The sequence below is a fragment of the Bos javanicus genome, chromosome 18 (assembly GCF_032452875.1).
Source record: "Bos javanicus breed banteng chromosome 18, ARS-OSU_banteng_1.0, whole genome shotgun sequence".
Taxonomy (NCBI): Eukaryota; Metazoa; Chordata; class Mammalia; order Artiodactyla; family Bovidae; genus Bos; species Bos javanicus.
The window spans coordinates 53,378,934-53,400,949 of NC_083885.1; the positions used below are offsets into that span (position 1 = coordinate 53,378,934).

The 22,016-nt window shown below is 48.3% G+C and overlaps 1 protein-coding gene across 3 annotated transcripts; it reads right to left on the bottom strand.

The window, feature by feature from the left end:
- Positions 1–1,376: 1,376 nt before the first annotated feature.
- Positions 1,377–21,937, bottom strand: RSPH6A (radial spoke head 6 homolog A). Of its 3 annotated transcripts, none has more exons than XM_061388690.1 (6): positions 21,078–21,937; positions 13,931–14,165; positions 7,894–8,658; positions 6,304–6,448; positions 5,383–5,500; positions 1,377–1,702 (listed from the first exon to the last, which is right to left on the bottom strand). In XM_061388690.1, the coding sequence occupies exons 1-6, from the start codon at positions 21,722–21,724 to the stop codon at positions 1,558–1,560; spliced, it is 2,055 nt and encodes a 684-aa protein (XP_061244674.1). In that variant the 5' UTR covers positions 21,725–21,937; the 3' UTR covers positions 1,377–1,557. The 3 variants fall into 3 exon arrangements, with proteins under 3 accessions (XP_061244674.1, XP_061244673.1, XP_061244675.1); XM_061388689.1 differs by having other exon boundaries at positions 1,377–1,773; XM_061388691.1 differs by lacking the exon at positions 5,383–5,500 and having other exon boundaries at positions 1,574–1,773.
- Positions 21,938–22,016: the final 79 nt, after the last annotated feature.

Genomic DNA, 22,016 nt, shown 5'->3' on the forward strand with positions numbered 1-22,016 from the left:
ACGTCTCCATAAAACTCCAGTGACTTCATCTGACCCAATACTGATTAATTGATTAACAGCAAAAAGACCCTGATGCTGGGAAAGGTTGAATGTAGGAGGAGAAGGGGACGACAGAGGATGAGATGGCTGGATGGCATCACCAACTCAATGGACATGAGTTTGAGTAAGCTCCGGGAGTTGGTGATGGACAAGGGAGGCCTGGAGTGCTGCAGTCCATGGGGTTGCAAAGAGTCGGACACGACTGAGTGATTGAACTGAATTGAACAGCTCCACATTTTCCACCAAACTCCTATATATTTCCACAACCTCACTCACTCCTCCAACACCCACCAAAATTTGATTGATCCCTGCAATACTCTAGGTGTCCCAGTAATCCACTGGTAATCCAAAATTTCTTCCTGATCCCAACAGCTCCCTAATAGTCAGTGTCCCTCCCTTCCTGCTCCCATCACAGATCTTAAATGAAACTGACAATCTTACTTCAAACCCCACTCCTCTCCTGTGTCATTTTAGAGGCAGCACTGCCATTCCTTCCAGTCACCAGGCTGCAGATTTCGGTGTTTCCCTAGACTTCTGCCATTTCTCTTCACTCCCTGATTACAATCCCCAAGTCTTTTGCATTCTGTCACCTGAATTCCTCTATTCCAGTCCATTCCTCTTTGCAGCCTCGGTCGAAACTCCTCTCCTGCTTGGACTCTCCCTGTATCAGCCTTGTCTCTGCTCTCCCAGACCCATGTCTCCCCTATCTACACTCCACTTGGGATCTAGAGAGGTCTTTTTAAAGCATAAATACGATAAGGCCCGGCCCACAGCTGTTCAAAGCCCATCCATGGCCTCCCTAGGGCTCTCAGGACAGAGTTCAACCCTGGGTAATCTGTTCCTGCAAACTTTCCAGCCTTATCTGTTGCCACTGACTCCTCACACCATGTCTCAAAAATGAGGTTTGAGCATCTACCCCAACACATCACACTCGCTCTTGCTCTTGGATCTTTTCACACCCTGTTCCCTCTGCTTGGAATGCCTTCCTACTCTGTTCTTGGCCGTTTATGAGCCAGAGCTCAGCAGCTCTGTCAGTGCTCTGGGCTCCCCCTTCTGGGTTGTCATTCCCTGAGGAAGGCATCTGTCTCTCCTGTAGAGTATCCAGCCCTGGGAGAATAAATCTTGGGTCACTTGGTCGCTGCTGTGTCCCCAGCACAGGGCTGGCCTGACCAGGGGCGGCACTTCAAGAGTTGTTTGATGGCCAGATGAATGAATAAATGAACAGATGGGAGAGACTATGCCAGGCAATGTCTGGGTTCACAGCAAAGTGCTACAGTCCTGACTCTGAGGTCCTGTCAACAGACGTGGTGAACAAATGATTGAGTGACTCACCCAAATGCCTTGGGGAAATTTTATTTAGAGCAGCTGTCTTCCTCTTCTACCCCTGTCCTCTAGGGTCAGAAAGCAAACCTACTATGAAAAAAAAAAAATCAACCTATAAGTCTGTATAAGGGAAAACCTGCTGGCTACCTGCTTGAGGAGGGGGCTAGGGGGCCTCAGTCATCCTGGTCCTCATCCTCATCTTCCTCTTCGTCTTCTTCCTCTTCCTCCGCAGCCGCCAGGGCCTGCTCCTGGGCAGCCTTCAGGGCCTGCTCCTCCTCCACCGTGGGGTCGCTCATCTCTATAGTGTCCGGGCCGCTGGGGTACTCGTGCTGAATGGGGGCTGGCAGGGATGGGTTGAAGTTCTCAGGACTGTACTTGTGACCCCAGCCGATGTAGATGTTCTCAAATTTCCTGGAGGGGTGGAGAGGTGCTGGCAAGTCCTCCCTCAAAGACCCCAGCCTGGACTTTTGTTAAAGGTGGGACCCAATTTAGGCACAGCATGCTGCAGAGTTGTGGGCGGTAGAGTGCAATGTGCCCACCAGGTTTCCCTGTTCGACTGTTCTTTCACTATCTCCTGGGCATCTTCCTAACTGCCAGATTGTGTCCAGAGCTGCAATGTCTAACAGCACACATAGCTGGTGAGCACCTGAAACGGGGCTGGCCAGACGGAGGAACTGAATTTTGAATTTTATTTAATTTTCAGATTTCACTTGTGGTTTCTTCTTTGACCTGTTGATTGTTCAGGATTATGCTGTTTAATTCCTACATACTTATGAATTTCCCAAATTTCCTTTTTTAAGAGATATTTTGTTGTTGTTGTGGACTAATTTTTTTTTTAATCTTGATTTAATTTGTTACAATATTGCTCCTATTTTATGTTTTGGTTTTTTTGTCTTCAAGGCCTGTGGGATCTTAGCCTCCCGAAGGGATCAAACCTGCACCCCCTCTATTGGAAGCTCAGTGTCTTAACCACTGTGCCACCTCAGATTTGCTTCTTTAATTGATTTCTAATTTTATTCCAGTGTGGTAAGAGAAGATATTTTATATGATTAATCTTTCTAAATTTATCATTTGGTCTATCTTGGGGAATGTTCCATATGCACTTGAAAAGAATGTGTGTTCTGCTGTTGTTGGATGGTGTGGATTTTATTTAATTTTAATTAATCTAAATTATAAAACCAATACTTCATTTATTGGAAGACATCCAAATATGTCTGGGACAACCTGGGCACGTAAATCTACTTTTTCAACTGTAAATGTTGTGAAATCTGGATACAGGTCAAGTATTTCTGATGAAAATTTAGTACCTAAGGGACTTCCCTGGCAATCCAGTGGTTAAGACTCTGCATTTCCAATGCAGTGGGGTGTGGGTTTGATCTCTGGTTGGGGAACTAAGATCCCACTGGTCGCAAGGTGTGGAAAAAAAAATGCAGCACTCGAATTGAGATCTACTAAAGGTGTAACCTTCACTCCAGATTTTGAAGACAGTATGAACAAAATACAAAGTAGCTCATTAACAATTTTTACATTATTGATTTCATGTTGTAATAAGAATATTTAGGATATTTGGAGTTGAATACATTATTAAATGAATTTTGCCTATTTTTATTTCTTGAATGTGGCTACTAGAAAATTTTAAATGACATATGTGGCTCATATTTTATATACATTGGCCAGCACTGGTCTAACTGTGGGAGCCTAGCAGTGAACAAATTAGACAAGAATTAGAATTGCTGGCAGAAACCAAAGCAATATTGTAAAGCGATTATCCTTCAATTAAAAACAAATCAATGTTAAAAAAAGAAAAAGAATTAGAATTGCTGCCGTGGTGCCTACATTCTAGAGGGAGGAGACTAATAATAAACAAGGATGTAATTGGTTGGGTCAATGGCACCCCACTCCGGTACTCTTGCCTGGAAAATCCTATGGATGGAGGAGCCTGGTAGGCTGCAGTCCATGGGGTTGCGAAGAGTCGGACACGACTGAGCGACTTCCCTTTCACTTTTCACTTTCATGCACTGGAGAAGGAAATGGCAACCCACTCCAGTGTCCTTGCCTGCAGAATCCCAGGGACGGGGGAGCCTGGTGGGCTGCCATCTATGGGGTCGCACAGAGTCGGACACGACTGAAGCGACTTAGCTGCAGCAGCAGCAGCCCCACCAACTCACCTCTCCCCAGATTTTTAATGGGTGAAGCAAAGAGGAGTAAGTGGGAGAAAGGGGAAGAGACTGAGAGACAGGGAGAGAGCCAGAGAGTTCGCCCTGGGGAGCAGTTTGGATTTGACCTTATTTTCACAGCCTTGCTGTCCCCTCGAGAATCCTCTTCCTCCAGATCGCTTTGTCGGAGGCTTCAAAAATCACTGCTTCCTTGGAAACCCTTGACCTCTGCCAGCCCTGGTTCCTGGGGTCCAGGAACCAGCACCTCACTCAGGAGGCTGCACTTGCTAGGAAGGCAGAGTCTTGGGCTCCAACCCAGACCTAGGGGACCAGAAACTGCGCTTTAACCAGAGCCCCTGGTGAGTCCTAGCCACTCGAAGTTTAGGAAGCTCCAGTCTAGAATGTCCTCCTGGGGAGCCCCCCGGAGGTCCAGTGGATAGGACACAGTGCTTTCACTGCCAGGACCTGGTTCAGTCCCTAGTCAGGGAACTAAGATCCTGCAAGTCTCTCGGCCAAAATAAATGAATAAGTCTGATTTGAATTGTTAAAAAAAAAAAAAAAAGAAGAAGAAGAAGAAGGGGAATGTCCCCTAGTTACTTTTCTCTTTCCCTCAAAGGTTTCAGATCAAGGTTGCTTTTCCCAGGAATCCTTCCTTGATCCCTAGACATGACAGTTGAGAGCTGTCATCTGTCCCTCCACTTTCCCTAGTGGTACTTCTCTCCATTTGGAACTAGATATTTGACTGGGGTGGGGATGGGGGTGAGGTGGGGTGAGGGAGGGTGAGGCTCCATGTGCCGTTGGCAGCTATGCCTCCTCTGCCTGCTCCCAGATTCATATCTGCTTTTTCAACAAAGTGCTTGGGGCCCAGCATACAGCTGGCAAACAGTGACATTCCAGAGTCTTTTATAAAGAACAAAGTGGGGATAGACGGATGCCTGATTGGGTGGTGGATGGGAGGGTGGATGATGGGTGGTTGGGGACTCGGGGGTGGAGGATGGGTGGCTGAGACCAAGTTTGGATCTTTTGCTTTCAGAGGAATGTTGGCAAATCAGGGTGTGGCCAGAGGGGCATTGGTAAAAGCGAGTATGTCTCTTCCACGCTTCTGGAGGCGAAAAAGAAATTGCGAAGAATGTGGATAAATTATAAAGATTACATCAAATCCCACCTTTCCTTGTGAATCCCAGTAGCGAACCCCGTGCAGGTTCATCATTGAGACGGAAAAGGAAAAGCTATGAAAAGTCGTCGTGCCATCTGGTGGACAGCGCTGGTAAGTGCATGCCCGGGGAGCAGAAAAGCTGGAGAGAGGCGGAGGGACCGCCTGGAGTGTGTAACTGAGGTGAGAGGATATGAAGTGATTTTGGCTTGCAGATCTTTTGGAAATGACCGGTGAGGGAATCCTGGTGGGGAAGATTTCTGCCCATAGAGAGAAGACCCTCCAGGAGACTTAGGGAAGCAGTTAGCTTCCCCAGAGATGAGACTCTGTCCCTCTAATGGCCACCCCAAAGGGGACATCTGAGTGCTCTCTGGCTCCATGCCTCATACAGCACGGAACCCTGGGCCAGGGGGGTCAGATATCCAGGTTTGAATCCTGCAGGTGCTGTGTGACCCTGAGTCAATTCCTTTCCCATTCTGATCCTCCATTCTGTCATCCCAGAGGCTCACACCCTCTTGGTTTGGGATTTCTTGGTCTGGGATTTTAATCCTCGTGGGACTTCTGGATTCTGAATGAAGGCATTAGCCCCTAGGGGCTTCCTTAAGGGAGCCTATCCGATCTTTGCCCACCCTAGTGGGTTGCCCCAGCACGTCAGACTCTGAGGAAGTTGTAGGAGCGCCCTCTGCTGGGGAAAACTAGAAGAAGACCTACTTGCCACTGGCGTAGGCATAGGCCCCTGGCCAGAGATTGGAGCGCACGACAGCCACGGAATACTGCGGGCTGAGAGTGCAGGACAGGCGGGCGGTCCACGGTGCCATGTGCATGATTTCTGTAGGGGAGCAGAGAGCACCAGGGAGGTCAGAGACTGGCCTGCAGCCCCCTGCCCCGCTGCAATGCACAGCCCCCGAGAAGGGAAGGCGGCGAGAAGGATGGGAGGGAGCAAAGAGGGAGGAAGCGGAAGGGCATGAAGGGAACTGTGGGAACCAACAGCTCTGGCTTCCGTGTTTGAACCCTGGCTCTGACCACTCTTTCTGTGTGGCCCGAGGAAGCCACTCCACCTCTCTGAGCCTCAGTGATCACACCCAGGAGATCACACTCAGTGATCACACTCAGGATCACACCAATGGAGACACTTATCTCATCTCCTGTGCGGAGTGGCATGAGTCCCGAGGGCCCCTGACAGGGGTGCCGCTGTGATTCCCCTTCTACGTTGGCCATCAGTTTGAACCAGGGCTCAGAGGACGGCCTACAGGCTCCAGACTCATGGAAATCTGCGTTCACATCCTCACTCTGCTCACCCACTCTCAGCCTCTCCTCCTTCCTCCCATCAGTTACCTGAGGTCCCAACCTCAGGAAATTCCTGTCCAGTCTTCCAATATCCAGCTCAAGTCCTGCCTCCTCTGGGGAGGCCGCCCTAGCTCTCGCTCCCTTTTTTCCAAGCCCACATGGGACTCCAAAGATCATGTGTCACCATCTGGGCCGTTGCATGGGCCAGATACGGCTCACAAGATGGACATGCTCCTATAACCCCATGGGCTGCCCATTTTATAGATGAGAATGTAACAGAGGCTCAGAGAACTGCTTCCCCTCCCTTTCTGCCAGCCTCCACTGGCCTGTGTGTGGGGCTGTTACCTGCGTCTTCTGAGAGGGGGGTCAGCAGCGGGGGCCCGACCTCCTGCTCCACTTCCTCTACGCCTTCATCTGCCTTCTCTTCCTCCTCCCCCAACTCCTCCTCCTCTTCTGTCTTCTGCAGAGGGTTCACCCAAGTGCAACGGCCCTGCAGGTGGGGAGGAGGAGGTCAGCTGGAAGCCCCAGGGAACAGCCCAGGCTCTGTTCCCCGGGAAGTGGTGAAGGGCCAGGCAGCATGCTGGGGCCCAGTCCTATTCCCAGGGACCCAGGTGTGGGTAAAGGTCAGGGTGAGTCGCACAGGCAGGAGGGCGGAGGAGAATGGGCCGAGAGAGCTGCTGCGGGGAGACGGGAACCCCTCCTCTCTCAGCCTCTGTGGGCTCCGTTTAGGGAGCCATCCATCCATTCATTTATTGTATATTTAAGGAGCACTTACTATATACATGCAGTGCTCCTGGTGCTGGACTTACGTCCTTGAGAAAAAGAGACCCCCACATCTCTGCCCTTGTGGAGTTGACATTCAACAGCCCATATGGCACTCTGTTTGCTCATCTGTGAAATGGGGGTGTCATGGATGCCTCTCTCATTGGATTATTGTTGGGTTGAAGGAAGTACTGAAGAGTTAGTAAACGTCTGTTGAATGAATGAGTGGACCTAAGTGCAGACCATATAGCAGAACTCAGTTTCAGCAACTGAATGGGAATGGCCATTATAGCAATCTCAAAAGCGGTTATTCGGAGTCCATAATCAATGTTTATCGAATAAATGAATGAATAAGAAAGTTCCTAGCACACAACAGATGCGTCCTTGAATGGACAAATAAATGTATGTAAAGTTTAGACAAACTAGGCATTCAGTAAATACAGGTCCACCACCTCTTACCCACACTTTCAAAATTTGGAAAGCTTTGAAAACCAAGTTTTTTTCATGAGTCATTTGGCTGCAATCCTGACTGACAGATGAGAGGCTTTTCAGTGTTGCTGCAGAAAGTGACACCTTTAAAAATGGGCTGCAGCCCCAGTGCCTCCTTGACATGTTATGTAATATATGGTATGTGCACTGCGTCATCTTTTTATTTTTGTGTATTTTTAAAGTGCTCTTATTTTTATAAGTACTTTTTTTGCCATGCCACTTGTCTTGTCAGATCTTAGTTCCCTGACCAGGGATCAAACCCTGGCCCCCAGAAGCCTGGAGTCAGCAAGAATACTGGAGTGGGTTGCCATTTCCTCCTCCAGAGGATCTTCCCCACGCAGGGATCAAACCCAGGTTTCCTGCATTGCAGGCAGATTCTTCACCGCTGAGTGACCGGGGAAAGCCCCTCCTAACCACTGGACCACCAGGGAATTCCAATATCACCATTTTTAAATCTGAAAAATTCGGGATTCCAAGAGGCATCTGGTCCCAAAGGTTTCTGACTGGGGACTGTCAACCAATATCTGTTGAATGAATGGATGGATGGATGCATGGAGGACTATTACGGAGCACAGATGCCTCGCTGCCAGCAGGTGCTTGGCATAGCTAGTTCCGGGGTCACACCTGGTCCTACACCCCACCCCACCCCCGCCCCGGCCTGGGCGGCTGGAGCCCCGCCCTCACCTGCGGCAGGATGTGCTGCGTGTGGTGCACCCAGTTGGCCATGGAATCCACCAGCTCGAGGACCGGGATGCCCTCAAAATCGGGGTTCTCCTCGTAGGAGTCGCGCCCGGCTCCACCTTCCTCCTCTTCGTCGCCCTCCTCCTCGCCAAACTGGTAGAAGCCGAGGGGACTGATGTGCGTGGCGGCCGAGATGCGGGCGATCTGGGCCCGCAGGTAGTTGGCCTCGTTGCCCGGGAAGGGCGGGTAGCTGATGACTGGCGCGTCCAGGTAACCCGTGAAGAACTTCCTGATCTTGCGGGCCTGCACGATCTGGATCGGTGTGACGTGGGGCAGCCGCATCCACGGCCTGCCCGGCTCGTTGCACACGAAATACAGGTACCTGTTGGTGCCGGTTCGGCTGTCTTCCTTGGGGATGACGGGCGGCGGCTTCCACGTGGGCTTGGGGATGACGTCCGTGGCCTTATCCTCGTCCTCGTCGCCCTCCTCCTCTCCGTGCGCCTCCATCCCCTCGCCGCCCTCCGTCATCTCCTCCACCTCCTCCTCCTCCGCCTCCTCTTCGCCCTCCCGGAATTCCACCTCGGCCACCAGGTAGCTGCGACTGAGCCCCAGGATCTTGCCCCAGAAGCGGCAGGTGTGGATGGGCTGCTGCTCCACTAGCTGCTTCAGGGCCATGAAGACGCGGAAACTCTCATCGGAGCTCAGGCCCACGCCGGCCTGCTCGAAGTAGAAGGCCTTCTCCATTATGTTTGGCACCGCGGTCTCAGCCTGCAGCGGGGTAGGGGGCGGATGGCAGAGGGAACCAGGTTGAAGCCCTGCTCCCCATGCTGACTCTCCTAGAGTCCAGAGACTTAAACTACTCGGTAATCCAGTTGCTCAAGCAACCATTTCTGGCCACTGATGGAGGGGTATGTGTGCCAAGGAACTATGATGCTTACTTAAATTGTACCTGCGTGAATACTCAGTTGCTCAGTTGTGTCTGACTCTTTTGCAACCCCCATGGACTGTAGCCCGCCAGGCTCCTCTGTCCATGGGATTCTCCAAGCAAAATACTGGAGTGGGGTTGACATTTCCTCCTCCAGGTGATCTCTCCAAGCCAGGGATCCAACCTGCATTTCCTGCACTGGCAGGCAGATTCTTTACCACTGAGCCACCTGGGAAGCCCTTAAATTGTATAGTTGATGTAAAAGATTTGGGGACAAATGTATTGCATTTTTTTTCTTAAAGTTGTATAGTGCATTTCCATTTTCTTTAAAGCTCCATTTGTGAGCTCAGTGTTATTAATAAAAGGAACAACTACTGCATTTGCTTTCTGTGAACACTAGACTGGTTCCTTATTCACAAATATCAGAAGTCCCTCTCCACAGGGGGATTATACATTCCCACCCCCACCCCTGTGCATTAGGAGCGGTCATGTCACTTGCTCTGACCACTTGAAATGGGAGTGAAAGGGACACAGGTCACACCCAGGCAGGAGCAATAAGAACCCGTGTGGGGTTTGTTATGCCTTGTTTTTCCTGCTCTGCAACTGTGGGAGCCTGAGTCACGGCGGCATCTCCATCACCGTTCATCTCAAATGGCTGATGAGCCGAGCCTCCTAGCCCAGCCTGGATGGGTAGGAAGTGTGAGCGAGAAATAAACTGTGTGACGTTAAGCCGCTGTTTGTTATCTCAGCTTGACATGGCACACCCTGACTAATACTCTATAGGAGGAACACCATGATTTTGAAAGTGATTCTGGCAGTTTCCCGCAATCTAAAACACAGGGCAAAAGCTTCTTTGCCTAATCGACATTTACACCAGCAGCTCGGTGGGACAGAGTCAAAACTGAATCCCCAGACTCACTGTGCTGCCGGCAGGGAAGCTAAGTGAATGAGCAAAGGAAACCCTCTTTGGAATGTGTGCCTGGCCCATGAGCCAGTGGCCCATCACCCTCTTACTGGGAATGTCTTCCACCCACTTGGCAATGGAGTGGCCTCACCAACCATGATCAGATTATGTCACCCTGCCCTCTGGTCACTGTTGATTGGAGCAAGTGAGGACAAAATGGCAGTTCAGGCTCTCCTTTCTGTCCCTCTGCAATTTGTAACTGGGTGGAGAGAAACTACAGCTGGTGCCCTCCAGCTTAGAAATGACTTCTGTGGGTTGGCTGGGTTTGAACCCAGGTTGGTCTGGCTCCAGAGGCCATAGTCTTAGCCCCTACTCTGTAACTCTTCTATTAACTGTGGAAGCTTCCTCTTTCTTTCTCCCAGTTTCCAGAAAGATCCTATCTATGACCTGAAGGAAAAGATTTCCTACTGGCAACTGGATGGAATTTAAAAAATTAGGAGCAGAGGGGAATCTCTGAATGCCAGCTTGGCCTAGGGTGCAGCTACATTCCTGCCCTTGGGTTTGTTGGGTTCAGTCCACCAAATCAGGACCATTCTCAACCCCCTTCTCCATTGCTTGCTTTCTCCAGACTGGAGAAGTGGAGAAGTTCCACAGTCACTTTCCCAGCCTCCCTTGCAGCCAGGGATGGTCATGTGACCCCATCTGGCCAATAAGATGCAAGCAGATATTTTCTGAGGGGCTCCTGATTGACTGACTGATTTACTGGACCATGCTGCCCAGCTTGTGGGATATTAGTTTCCCAACCAGAGATTGAACCAGCACCCTCAGCAGTGAAAGGGCCAAGTCCTAACCGCTGGACTGCTGGGGAATTCCCTTGCTTTCTGGATTTTTAAAAAAAGGGAGTCAGTGGGTGGGGGGCAGTTTATTGGTGGCCTAGTGCTTAGGACTCAACACTTTCACTGTTGTGGCCTGGGTTCAGTCCCTGGGCAGGGAATGAATATCCCACAAGCCGCATGGCTCAACCGAAAAAAAAAGGTGGGGGGCATACTGAGAAGAGCTCCCCACTCCCCTTTCAGGGCACTGGTGTGGAAATATGATGTCTGAGGCTGTAGTAGTCATTGTTCAAACATAAAGTGATAAACTCAAGGTACCAAGCGTCAACATGATGATAACCCAACAGAAGGGAGGGAAGCGCTGGGCCTCTCCATGATCTCATGGAAATGCTGCCCCAACTGTACCCACTCTCAGCCCAGTGAAGCAATGAAATGTTCTGCTGCACTGCTTGGACCAAGTCCCTGCAGCCCAAAGTGAGCTTTACTGACTGCCTTGGTCAGAGATAGGGTTTACGCCCAAATTCTTATGATCCTGAAAGGTGCTTTCTTGGTTTGGATGGAGTAATGGCAAGGGATGAGGGGGAGAGAGGGGGAGAAGATAGCCCTCAGTATCCCTTCTCTGGGGAGCCACCTTGCCAGCCACAGACTGCTTGCACCTGACTGTTGTGTGTGAGAAAAACTACCTTGTCTAAGCCACTCGTCTTCATTTCTGTGACATCTATTTCCTGTCTTAAAGTGAGCTCTGTTGACAAACAAGTACAAGAATAATACTAAAGTTTCTTTAAAACTATAAACGTGAGACTAGTGAGGAACTTTTCAAAACAGAGGTGCCGTGATGGGGAGCCAGATCTGCTATGCAGCGATTGTACACAACAAGCAGGAGAGTCCCAGAACAGAAAACCATCTACAGAGCAAGGCGCAAAGCAGGGATTCCAGAAACAGACTGGAGTCCACACGGGTGTAAGCGAAGGGTGGGGGTGGCATTTTCAAAGCGGGGAAAGGACAGTTTTCCCATAAATGCTGTTGGGGATCATAAAAGAAACAGAAATTCTTTCCATTTGAAAGAAATAGAAAATGAGAGGAATGAGAGCCCCTCATACAGAAAAAATAAATACAAAGTGCTGAGTAACAAATTCGATTTTCTTCCTAGAATCATGCACAGGCCACAGATACCCGCACTAATTTTGCCCTTTTACAAACCTCATATTAAAAACTCCAGCTCCAAAAGCAATCATCAAAAATACAGCGACCAAAGAAACCCCGCGTCCAAGTTCTAAGGGGTGGGGCCTCTAGTGACTTGGCTTCGAAGAGGGCAGAGCCTCCCTCAGGATTATACTTCAGGGGGCGGAGCCGAGGGTGGAGCCTCCAAAGGCACAGCGTTCTAAGGAGGCGGGGCCATCAGGGACTGGCGAGAGATGGGGTGCGACCTGGAGGAGTCGGGGAGGAAGAGTGCAGTTCTAAGGCGATGCGGCCTCCTTAGAGACTTCGAGACTGCTGATCTAAAATTTAAAACCGTATTTTCAGGTAAAAACTGTTCGTGTCTAAGACTTGGATTCCCACCTGCGCTCTGCTCACCCAAGGGCTCATTCATTCCTTGGTCAGATGGTCGTTCCCGGTTCTCTCAGCATCTCACCCCATTGTGGCCAGAACCCTAGAATTTCAGAAGCATGAGACGTGAGCACAGACCAACAGCATCTGCAGAGATGGCCGAGATGATAGCCCAGGCTTTGGAGGACACAGCCCTGCTGAGAGAGTCAGTTCCTAGGCAGGTTGATAAGGAGTCTAGGGGTCCCCAAGGAGAGAGGGGTCTGGAATTCTCAAGGAGGAAGAAAGGACAAACTTTTTTTCTTTCTCCACATTCCTTAGGATTATATAACAATAATGTATCCTGCCTAAAGACAGTCTTTGGATTCAACCTTCTGTTATCTTAAAATGTTAATTATGGGAGTAGACCTGGTCTTTACATGGATGTATCTTGCCTGAGGACAGTGTTATCTTAAAATGTAAATTATGGGAGTAGGACTGATGAGGTCTTTACAACCTCCAGATATTCTTTGGATTATATAACTTCATTGTTAACACTAGCAAGCGGGTACCCTTTCTGCCCCCTTCTGATGCCTATGTCAGAAGCTTTTTCTATCTCCTTTATACTTTAATAAAACTTTATTACACAAAAGCTCTGAGCAATCAAGCCTCGTCTCTGGTCCCGGATTGAATTCTTCTCCTCCGGGGGCCAAGAATCCCGGTGTATTCGCGTGATTCAACAACAATCTTTCACTGCCTTCTTCGTCCCGGCTTTTCTAGTTTTGAGCCCTCTAAGTCCTCCCTCCATGAATAGGAATAATAAATGGCACTTGCCTTAAGGTTGCTTCAGGGATGAAATGAGCCTACACTCCTAAGCCTAGGAGATGTCAGAATTATCGTAAACAGAGAGTTCTCAACAAATGTTTGTTTATATTTCTTTCTTTTTGGCTGCACCACAGGGCTTGTGGGATCTTAGTTCCCTGACCAGGAAAGGAACTTGTGCCCCCTGCATTGGAAGAGTGAGGTCTTAACCACTGGACCACAAGGGAAAGTGAAAGTGAAGTCGCTCAGTCGTGTCCGACTCTTTGCGACCCCATGGATGTAGTCTATCAGGCTTCTCCGTCCATGGGATTTTCCAGGCAAGAGTGCCAGAGAGGATTGCCATTTCCTTCTCCAAGGGAAATCCACAAGGGAAGTCCCCCCAAAATGTTTCTTAAACCAGTGAAAGAACATTTCAGCCAAATTTTAAGCCATCGTCCAATGTTGTATCCAATGCAGGAGACACAGGTTCAGTCCAGGGGTTGGGAAGAGCCCCTGGAGAAGGAAATGGCAACCCACTCCAGTACTCTTGCTGGGAAAATACCATGGACAGAGGGGCCCGGCGGGCTACAGTCCATAGGGTGACAAAGAGTCAGACACGACTGAGCAACTGAACACAATGCTGGAAAGAAAATCATGGAATTAAATATTCCGAGGATAGTAGAATGTTCATGAGTCATGGGTGGAAGACTTGTTAGCAGGTCTCAATTTGCAAAAGAGGAAACTGAGTCCAGGGGATAGAAGACACCTTCAGTGTTGAAAAACTCCAGAAGGTAGCAGGTTTCACAGAAAATATCCACAAAGCAGTTATTTTGCAGAAAGGAGGAAAGGATGGCAGGAGAAACCAGCCTCTACCTCCATGTGGCACTGGAGTCAGGTTTCTACAACTTTCCCTCTGCTTCAAACCTTCTGGTGGTGCCCCAGTGGCCTCGGGAGAAAGCCTAAACCCCTTAGCCTGGAGTTCAAGGCCCTCAGTGGCTGGTCCCACCACTCCGGCTCTTTCTGCCACTCACGCCTCCCCACTGGCTCGCTCACCGTCTCCTCCTCCATCTCCTGCTCTCCCTCGCCACTGCCGCTCCGGCCGAACAATGCCTTCTGCCTCTCGGCCATCTCGTAAGTGGGCTGCATCTCCGGGTCGTCCCGAAGCGTATCCAACTTGGGGTGGAACCATTCCCACTGAGTGGTGCGGTTCAGCGACTCCAGGAGGAACAAGGGGTCCTCCGGCCTCTGGTTCAGGATCTTGGTCAGCAGGTTCGCCAGGTGCTCATACCTGCCTCAGGGAGAGGGGAGTAGGAGGTGGGGGACACTGATCACTCAGCTTGCTGAGCTCGCTGTTGTGTATGTGGCCCTGTCCCTGGCACTAGGGACACCATAGATAACAGAAAAGGTCCCTGCCCTGATGGACCTGACAGTCTGGCGATAGAGACAGATATTAACCAAATGGGCAAAATATACAAAAGTGTGTAATTATAGGGAGGTAAACAAAGCAGGGAATGGGGACTGGGAATGCTAGGGATAGGAAATGGTTTGCAGTTTTAAATAGGGAGGCCAGGGGGAGCCTCACTAAGGTGACCTTTAAGCTGAGATCTGAATGATCTTATTCACTGAGGGGGCGTACTGTGCAAATATTAGAAGGAAGAGTGTTGCAGTTGGAGGGAACAGCATACGCATAGGTCCTGAGACATTTCATGAGTCTAACATAATCTTGATATCAGAACTCAGGGAAAGTAGGAGAAAGGGAAAGTCCATGCCAGTCTCATTTAGAACTACATATGCTGAAATCCTAAGCGAGTGGTACCTGGCATTCTTAAAAGGATGTTGTTGTTGCTGTTTAGTTGCTCAGTCCTGTCCGAATCTTTGCAACCCTATGGAAAGCCTGTAGGGCGCCAGGCTCCTCTGTCTCCATGGGATTATCTAGTCAAGAATACTGTGGGATTATTCAAACAGTTCCGGAAGTCCTACCTACAGCAATCGGAGAAGAAAAAGAAATAAAAATAATCCACGTTGGAAAAGAAGAAGTAAAGATCTCCCTGTTTGCAGATGACATGATACTGTACATAGAAAACCCCAAAGATAGTATCAGAAAATTACTAGAGCTAATCAGTGAATTTAGCAAAGTTGCAGGATACAAAATCAATACACAGAAATCACTTGCATTCCTATATACTAACAATGAAAAATCAGAAAGAGAAATTAAGCAATCAATCCCATTCACCACTGCAACAAAAAGAATTAAATATCTAGGAATAAATTTGCCTAAGGAGACAAAAGAACTGAACACAGAAAATTATAAGACACTAATAAAGAAAGGCAATGCCAAAGATTGCTCAAACTACTGCACAATTGCACTCATCTCACACGCTAGTAAAGTAATGCTCAAAATTCTCCAAGCCAGGCTTCAACAATACGTGAACTGTGAACTTCCAGATGTTCAAGCTGGTTTTAGAAAAGGCAGAGGAACCAGAGATCAAATTGCCAACATCCGCTGGATCACTGAAAAAACAAGAGTGTTCCAGAAAAAACATCGATTTCTGCTTTATTGACTATGCCAAAGCCTTTGACTGTGTGGATCACAATAAACTGTGGAAAATTCTGAAAGAGATGGGAATACCAGACCACCTGACCTGCCTCTTGAGAAACCTGTATGCAGGTCAGGAAGCAACAGTTAGAACTGGACATGGAACAACAGACTGGTTCCAAATAGGAGAAGAAGTACCTCAAGGCTGTATATTGTCACCCTGCTTATTTAATTTCTATGCAGAGTACATCATGAGAAATGCTGGGCTGGAAGAAGCACAAGCTGGAATCAAGATTGCCAGGAGAAATACCAATAACCTCAGATATGCAGATGACACCACCCTTATGGCAGAAAGTGAAGAGGGACTAAAAAGCCTCTTGATGAAAGTGAAAGAGGAGAGTGAAAAAGTTGGCTTAAAGCTCAACATTCAGAAAACTAAGATCATGGCATCTGGTCCCATCACTTCATGGGAAATAGATGGAGAAACAGTAGAAACAGTGACAGACTATTTTTTTGGGCTCCAAAAACACTGCAGATGGTGACTGCAGGCATTAAATTAAGACACTTACTCCTTGAAAGAAAAGTTATGACCAACCTAGACAGCATATTCAAAAGCAGAGACATTACTTTGTCAACAAAGGTCCGTCTAGTCAAGGCTATGGTTTTGCCAGTGGTCATGTATGGATGTGAGAGTTGGACTATAAAGAAAGCTGAGCGCTGAAGAATTGATGCTTTTGAACTGAGGTGTTGGAGAAGACTCTTGAGAGTCCCTTGGACTGCAAGGAGATCCAACCAGTCCATCCTAAAGGAAATCAGTCCTGAATATTCATTGGAAGGACTGATGTTGAAGCTGAAACTCCAATACTTTGGCTACCTGATGCAAAGAACTGACTCACTGGAAAAGACCCTGATGCTGGGAAAGATTGAGGTGGGAGGAGAAGGGGATAACAGAGGATGAGGTGGTTGGATGGCTTCACCGACACAATGGACATGAGTTTGAGTAAACCCTGGGAGTTGGTGATGGACAGGAGGCTTGGCATGCTGCAGCCCATGGGGTCACAAAGAGTCAGACATGACTGAGCGACTGAACTGAACTGAATGAAAGAAATCAAAAGGTGACATAAACAGAGGGGGAGATATTCCATGTTCCTGGGTAGGAAGAATCAATATTGTGAAAATGACTGTACTACCAAATGCAGTCTACAGATTCAATGCAATCCATGTCAAATTACCAAAGGCATTTTTCATAGAACTAGAACAAAAAATTTCACAATTCATATGGAAACACAAAGATCCCAAATAGCCAAAGCAGTCCTGAAAAAGAAGAATGGAGCTGGAGGAATCAACCTTCCTGACTTCAGATTATACTACAAAGCTACAGTCATCAAGACAGTATGGTACTGGCACAAAAACAGAACATAGACCAATCAAACAAGACAGAAAGTGCAGAAATAAACCCACGCACCGATGGGTACCTTATTTTTGACAAAGGAGGCAAGCACATACAATGGGGCAAAGACAGCCTCTTCAATAAATGGTGCTGGGAAAACTGGACAGCTGAATGTAAATGAATGAAATTAGAACACTTCCTAACACCATACACAAAGATAAACTCACAATGGATTCAAGACCTAAATGTACGACCAGAAACTATTAAACTCTTAGAGGAAAACATAGGCAGAACACTCGATGACATAAATCAAAGCAAGATCCTCTAGGACCCACCTCCTAGAGTAATGGAAATAAAAACAAAAGTAAACAGATGGGACCTGGTTAAACTTAAAAATTTTTGCACAGCAAAGGAAACTATAAGCAAGGTGAAAAGACAACCCTCAGAATGGGAGAAAATAATAGCAAATGAAACAACTGACAAAGGATTAATTTCCAAAATATACAAGCGGTTCATACAACTCAATGCCAGAAAAAGAAACAGCCCAATTAAAAAGTGGGGGAAAGACTTAGACATTTCTCCAAAGAAGACATACAGATGGCTAACAAACACATGAAAATATGCTCAGTATTGCTCATTATTAGAGAAATGCAAATCAAAACTACAATGAGATATCATCTCATACTGGTCAGAATGGCCATCATCAAAAAGCCTACAAACAAATGCTGGAGCAGATGTGGAGAAAAGGGAACGCTCTTGCACTGTTGGTGGGAATGTAAATTGATATAGCCACTAAGATGGTATGGAGATTCCTTAAAAAAAAACTAGGGATAAAACCCCATATGACCCAGCAATCCCACTTCTAGGCATATACCCTTAGAAAACTAAAATTAAAAAAGACACATGTATCCCATTGTTCATTGCTGCACTATTTACAATAGCTAGAACATGGAAGCAACCTAGCTTTCTATTGACAGATGAATGGATAAAGAAATTGTGGTACATATACATAATGGAATATTACTCAGCCATTAAAAATGAATGCATTTGAGTCCGTTCTGATGAGGTGGATGAACCTAGAATCTATTATACAGAGTGAAGTGAGTCAGAAAGAAAAAGTTAAATATCATATTCTAATGTGTATATACAGAATCTAGAAAAATGGTACTGAAGAATTTATTCATAGGACAGCAGTGGAGAAGCAGACACAGAGAAGAGGCTTATGGACATGGGGAGAGGGGAGGAGCAGGTGAGATGTATGGAAAAAGTAACATGGAAACTTACATTACCACATGTGAAATAGATAGCCAATGGGAATTTGCTATATGGCTCAGAAAACTCAAACAGGGGCTCTGTATCAATCTAGAGGGGTGGGATGGGGTGGGAGATGGGAGGGAGCTTCAAAAGGGAAGGGATATATGTACACCTATGGCTGATTCATGTTCAGGTTTGACAGAAAACAACAAAATTCTGTAAAGCAATTATCCTTCAATAAAAAATAAATTAAAAAAGAATACTGTGGGTTGCCATTTCCTACTCCAGGGGATCTTCCCAACCCAGGGATGCAACCTGCGTCTCCTACATTGGCAGGCAGATTCTTTACTATTGAGCCACCATGGAAGCCCCTAAAGGGTGGCACACCATGATTAAATAGGGCTAACAAGAATGCTAGACTGGACCTATATTAGAAAAATACAGAAAAAAATTAATTAATCACATTAACATGTTAAAAGAGATTATGGGAGATCACCTCAATAGGTGCAGAGAAACTAACATTCAGTATCCACTCATGATGTTTAAAAACCTAGGATACTAGGAATAGAATAATATTCTATAATCTCATAAAGAGGAGACATGTGTAAGCTGCAGCACACACCAAATGTAATGGTGAAAGACTGAATAATTCTATGAGATTGGAAAGGTAGAAGCCTTCTTTTACCATTTCTATAAAATGCACTGGAGATCCCAGCCAATGAAATATGACATGAAAAAGAAAATGTAAAATTTTAGAAAGGAAGAAGCAAAACTACCATGGTTTGCAGATGATGTGATTGAGAATGGAGTGTAAAGACCTTGAGCTGAGGGTGTGCCTGGCATGTTGGCGGAATATTGAGGTCATTGTGGCTGGAGCAGAGTGAGGAAGACGGGTTGAGATAGGAAAAGGAGGCTGGAGAGTTAACAGTACCAGCATGACTTCCATTCACCTGAGTCAGGCACTATGCTGGGCCCTTGAAAGCAATGTTGAATTCTCACCACAGACACCTGAGAGAAAATTATGATCCTCACTTTCCGGATGAGGAAACCGAAGCTTAGAAAAGTTGAGGTCATGAGGTCACCCAGGGGTAGCACAGCCAGGATTGAAAACCAAGTTGGCTTAATTTCTGAGCCACCTGGTGGCTCAGACGGTAAAGAGTCTGTCTGCAATGCAGGAGACCCAAGTTCAATCCCTGGGTTGGGAAGATCCCCTGGAGAAGGAAATGGCAACCCACTCCAGTATTCTTGCCTGGAAAATCCCATGGACAGAGGAGCCTGGAGGGTGGCTACAGTTCATTGAGTCACAAACAGTCAGACATGACTGAGCAACTCCACTTTCACTTTCACTTTGCCTAATTTCAAATCATGTATGTCTAAGCCTCTTCAGTGTGCAACCATTTGGCAGCAGTGCTGGGTGTGGTTGAGAGCCTTCATTGACTTGGGAAGGGCAAGAAGGAGAGAGAGCTTTTCAACAGGGGACTTGAGGGAACTCACTGGAGCTCACTCTAACCTACTGGTTAGAATTCAGGCTTTCATTGCTATGGCCCAGGCTCAATCCCCAGTCAGGGGACTGATATTCTGCAAACCATGCGGCATGACCAAAAAAAAAGAAAGAGAAAAGACCCATTAAGGGACCTTGAAACTCCCAAGGGCTGGGTGCTGTTGGGGCAGAGCTGTGGGTTATTTATTTATTTTGAGGTTAATTTTGACTAGATTCTAGGATCTGAGGTAGGAGCTGACTAGAGATGACATTTGGAGAGGGAGGAGGGGTTGAATTACATAGGACCTTGAAGGCTGTTCTGAGAAGTAGGAACCTTCTTCTGAAGGCACTGGTGAGCCATGGCAGGCTCTGAGCATGGGAGGAATGGGGGTCAGCTTTGTGCTTGAGCAAGACCTGCTACTCCTCCCAACTCTTTTCTCATTCTCCTGCTTCCTCCCTTGGTTCCAGTTACACCAGCCTCCTTGCTGTTCCTCAAACACAGCAAGCTCCCAAGCCTTTAAGCTCACTGTGGCCTCAGTTCAGTTCAGTTCAGTTCAGTTGCTCAGTCGTGTCCGACTCTTTGCGACCCCATGAATCGCAGCACGCCAGGCCTCCCTGTCCATCACCAACTCCCGGAGTTTACTCTGTGTCCTATGTCTGGACAATTCTTCCTCCAGTTTACCCACATGGTGCTCTCTCTCTCACCTCTTTCAGGTTCCTGATCAAATGTAACTTCCTCAGAGAGGCCTTCCCTGACGTCGTATGATTTAACATCCACTCCCATCCCCCTTACTCTGCTCTATCGCTCACCTTAGCTGTTATCACCTTATACTTATTGTCCATTCCCCCACTAGAGTGTAAGCTTCATGAGGCTGTGATGGGGGCCTATGACTGCATCTACATGGCCTTGGCAAATGCCTTTCTCAGGCAGGAAATGTTAGTGGATAACAGGGCCTCAGGAGCCAAATCACTTGTGCTGAAATCCTGGATCTACCATAGCTAAGCTGTGTTATTTTGCACGTGGGACCTAATTCCTCTGTGTCTGTTTCCCTCCCTGGGTTAGGCAGTAACTAACTAAGTACTGGCTTAGACAGTAAAGAATTCGCCTGCGATGCGGGAGACCTGGGTTCAGTCCCTGGATTGGGAAGATCCCCTGGAGAAGGGAATGGCTAGCTACTCCAATATTCTTGCCTAGAGAATTCCATAGACAGAGGAGCCTGGCAGGCTACAATCCATGGGGTCGTAAAGCCTCCAATTGGACTGAGCGACTTTCACTTTTCTTTCAAAATTGGAACAGTTGTGGTAAGCTCAGCCATGAGAACCAGCTGTTAACCTGTGAATTGCTGGCACAGTCTGGTTAAGTAAATGCTAGCTAGTGTTGCTATTTATTCCCTAACTCTCAGTCTGAGTTAGATGCCCCCAGAGTGGTCGCTGGTTCTCAGTGAAGAGCAATCTCGTCTAGACGAGGAGGTGGGGCCTTGGCTGAGGTCTCTCCCTGCCTGGGTCCCTCCCTCGCCCCACTTCCAGGGCCCTCTCTCACAGGCTGAGGTCGCTGTTGACGCTGGTCTGCAGCAGGTAGGCCTTGGCGTTCTGCACGGCCAGCTCGCGAGGTTCTGGCTCGGGCAACTCCATATTGAAGGACATGAAACCCAGCTCAGAGGGCGAGAACTGAAGAGTGGGGTCATCCCTCATGTAGGGCCCATGCTGGGTACCCTGGCTGAATGGCAGGTCTTCTCTCTGGTACATGGTGAACTGGCCCGGGAGGTCTGCCGGTGGCCCCTGGTAGGCAGACTCCAGTTGCTGGAATAGGTTGCCTTCACCCTGCTGTAGCTGGGGCAGCATTAGGCTGGCGTTGTGGCTGGCCTGGAGCCTGCCCTCGCTCAGGTAAGCTTGGGGCTGCACCTCTGCGGAAAAGCCTGGGTTCACATAAGGGTCCTCGGCCTGGAAAACCAGGTTCTCGTTTGGGGTCAGGCTGGCCCTCTGTGGCCAGCCACGGAGGTTGCTCTGATTCGACAGCACCTCCTGACTGCCGCGCAGGATCTGGGGGTCAAGCGGTATCTGCTGCAGCTCCTCGGGGACCAGGGGCCTGGTGCGTTCCCGACTGCGCCGCCGCTCGGAGACCTGTGAGTTTCTACTGCTGGAGGTCGGCTGAGAAGGGGGCTCGGGGTCAGGTGGAGGGTCCCCCATAGTTCAAAGGGATCGCAGACTTCCAGGAAGAAGGCTTGCAGATAGGCAGGCCAGATCAGTCGCCCGTTTTGTGTGCACCCAGCAGCCGCTGGGCTAGCTGCGCCGGTTGCTAGGGACGGAGGGGGCGGGCCGTTACCAGGACAGGGCACGCGGGGATGCGCGACCAAGAAGCGGCTTTTCGCGCAGGCGCAGCCCCATGCCAGAGGGGCTTGCAGTCTTCCCCGGCGGGTTGGAGGGCCTCCAGGGCACGCCCACCAGCCTCTGCACAATCCCACAGCTGACACGGAGGCAG

Excerpts from the sequence above, each read along its gene's own strand:
- RSPH6A (XM_061388689.1), bottom strand. The coding sequence starts at position 21,724 with ATGGGGGACCCTCCACCTGACCCCGAGCCCCCTTCTCAGCCGACCTCC. Across the intron at positions 14,166-21,077 it reads GTCAACAGCGACCTCAGCCT|GTATGAGCACCTGGCGAACC; the intron begins GTGAGAGAGGGC and ends TCCCTGAGGCAG. Across the intron at positions 8,659-13,930 it reads AGGAGATGGAGGAGGAGACG|GCTGAGACCGCGGTGCCAAA; the intron begins GTGAGCGAGCCA and ends ACCCCGCTGCAG.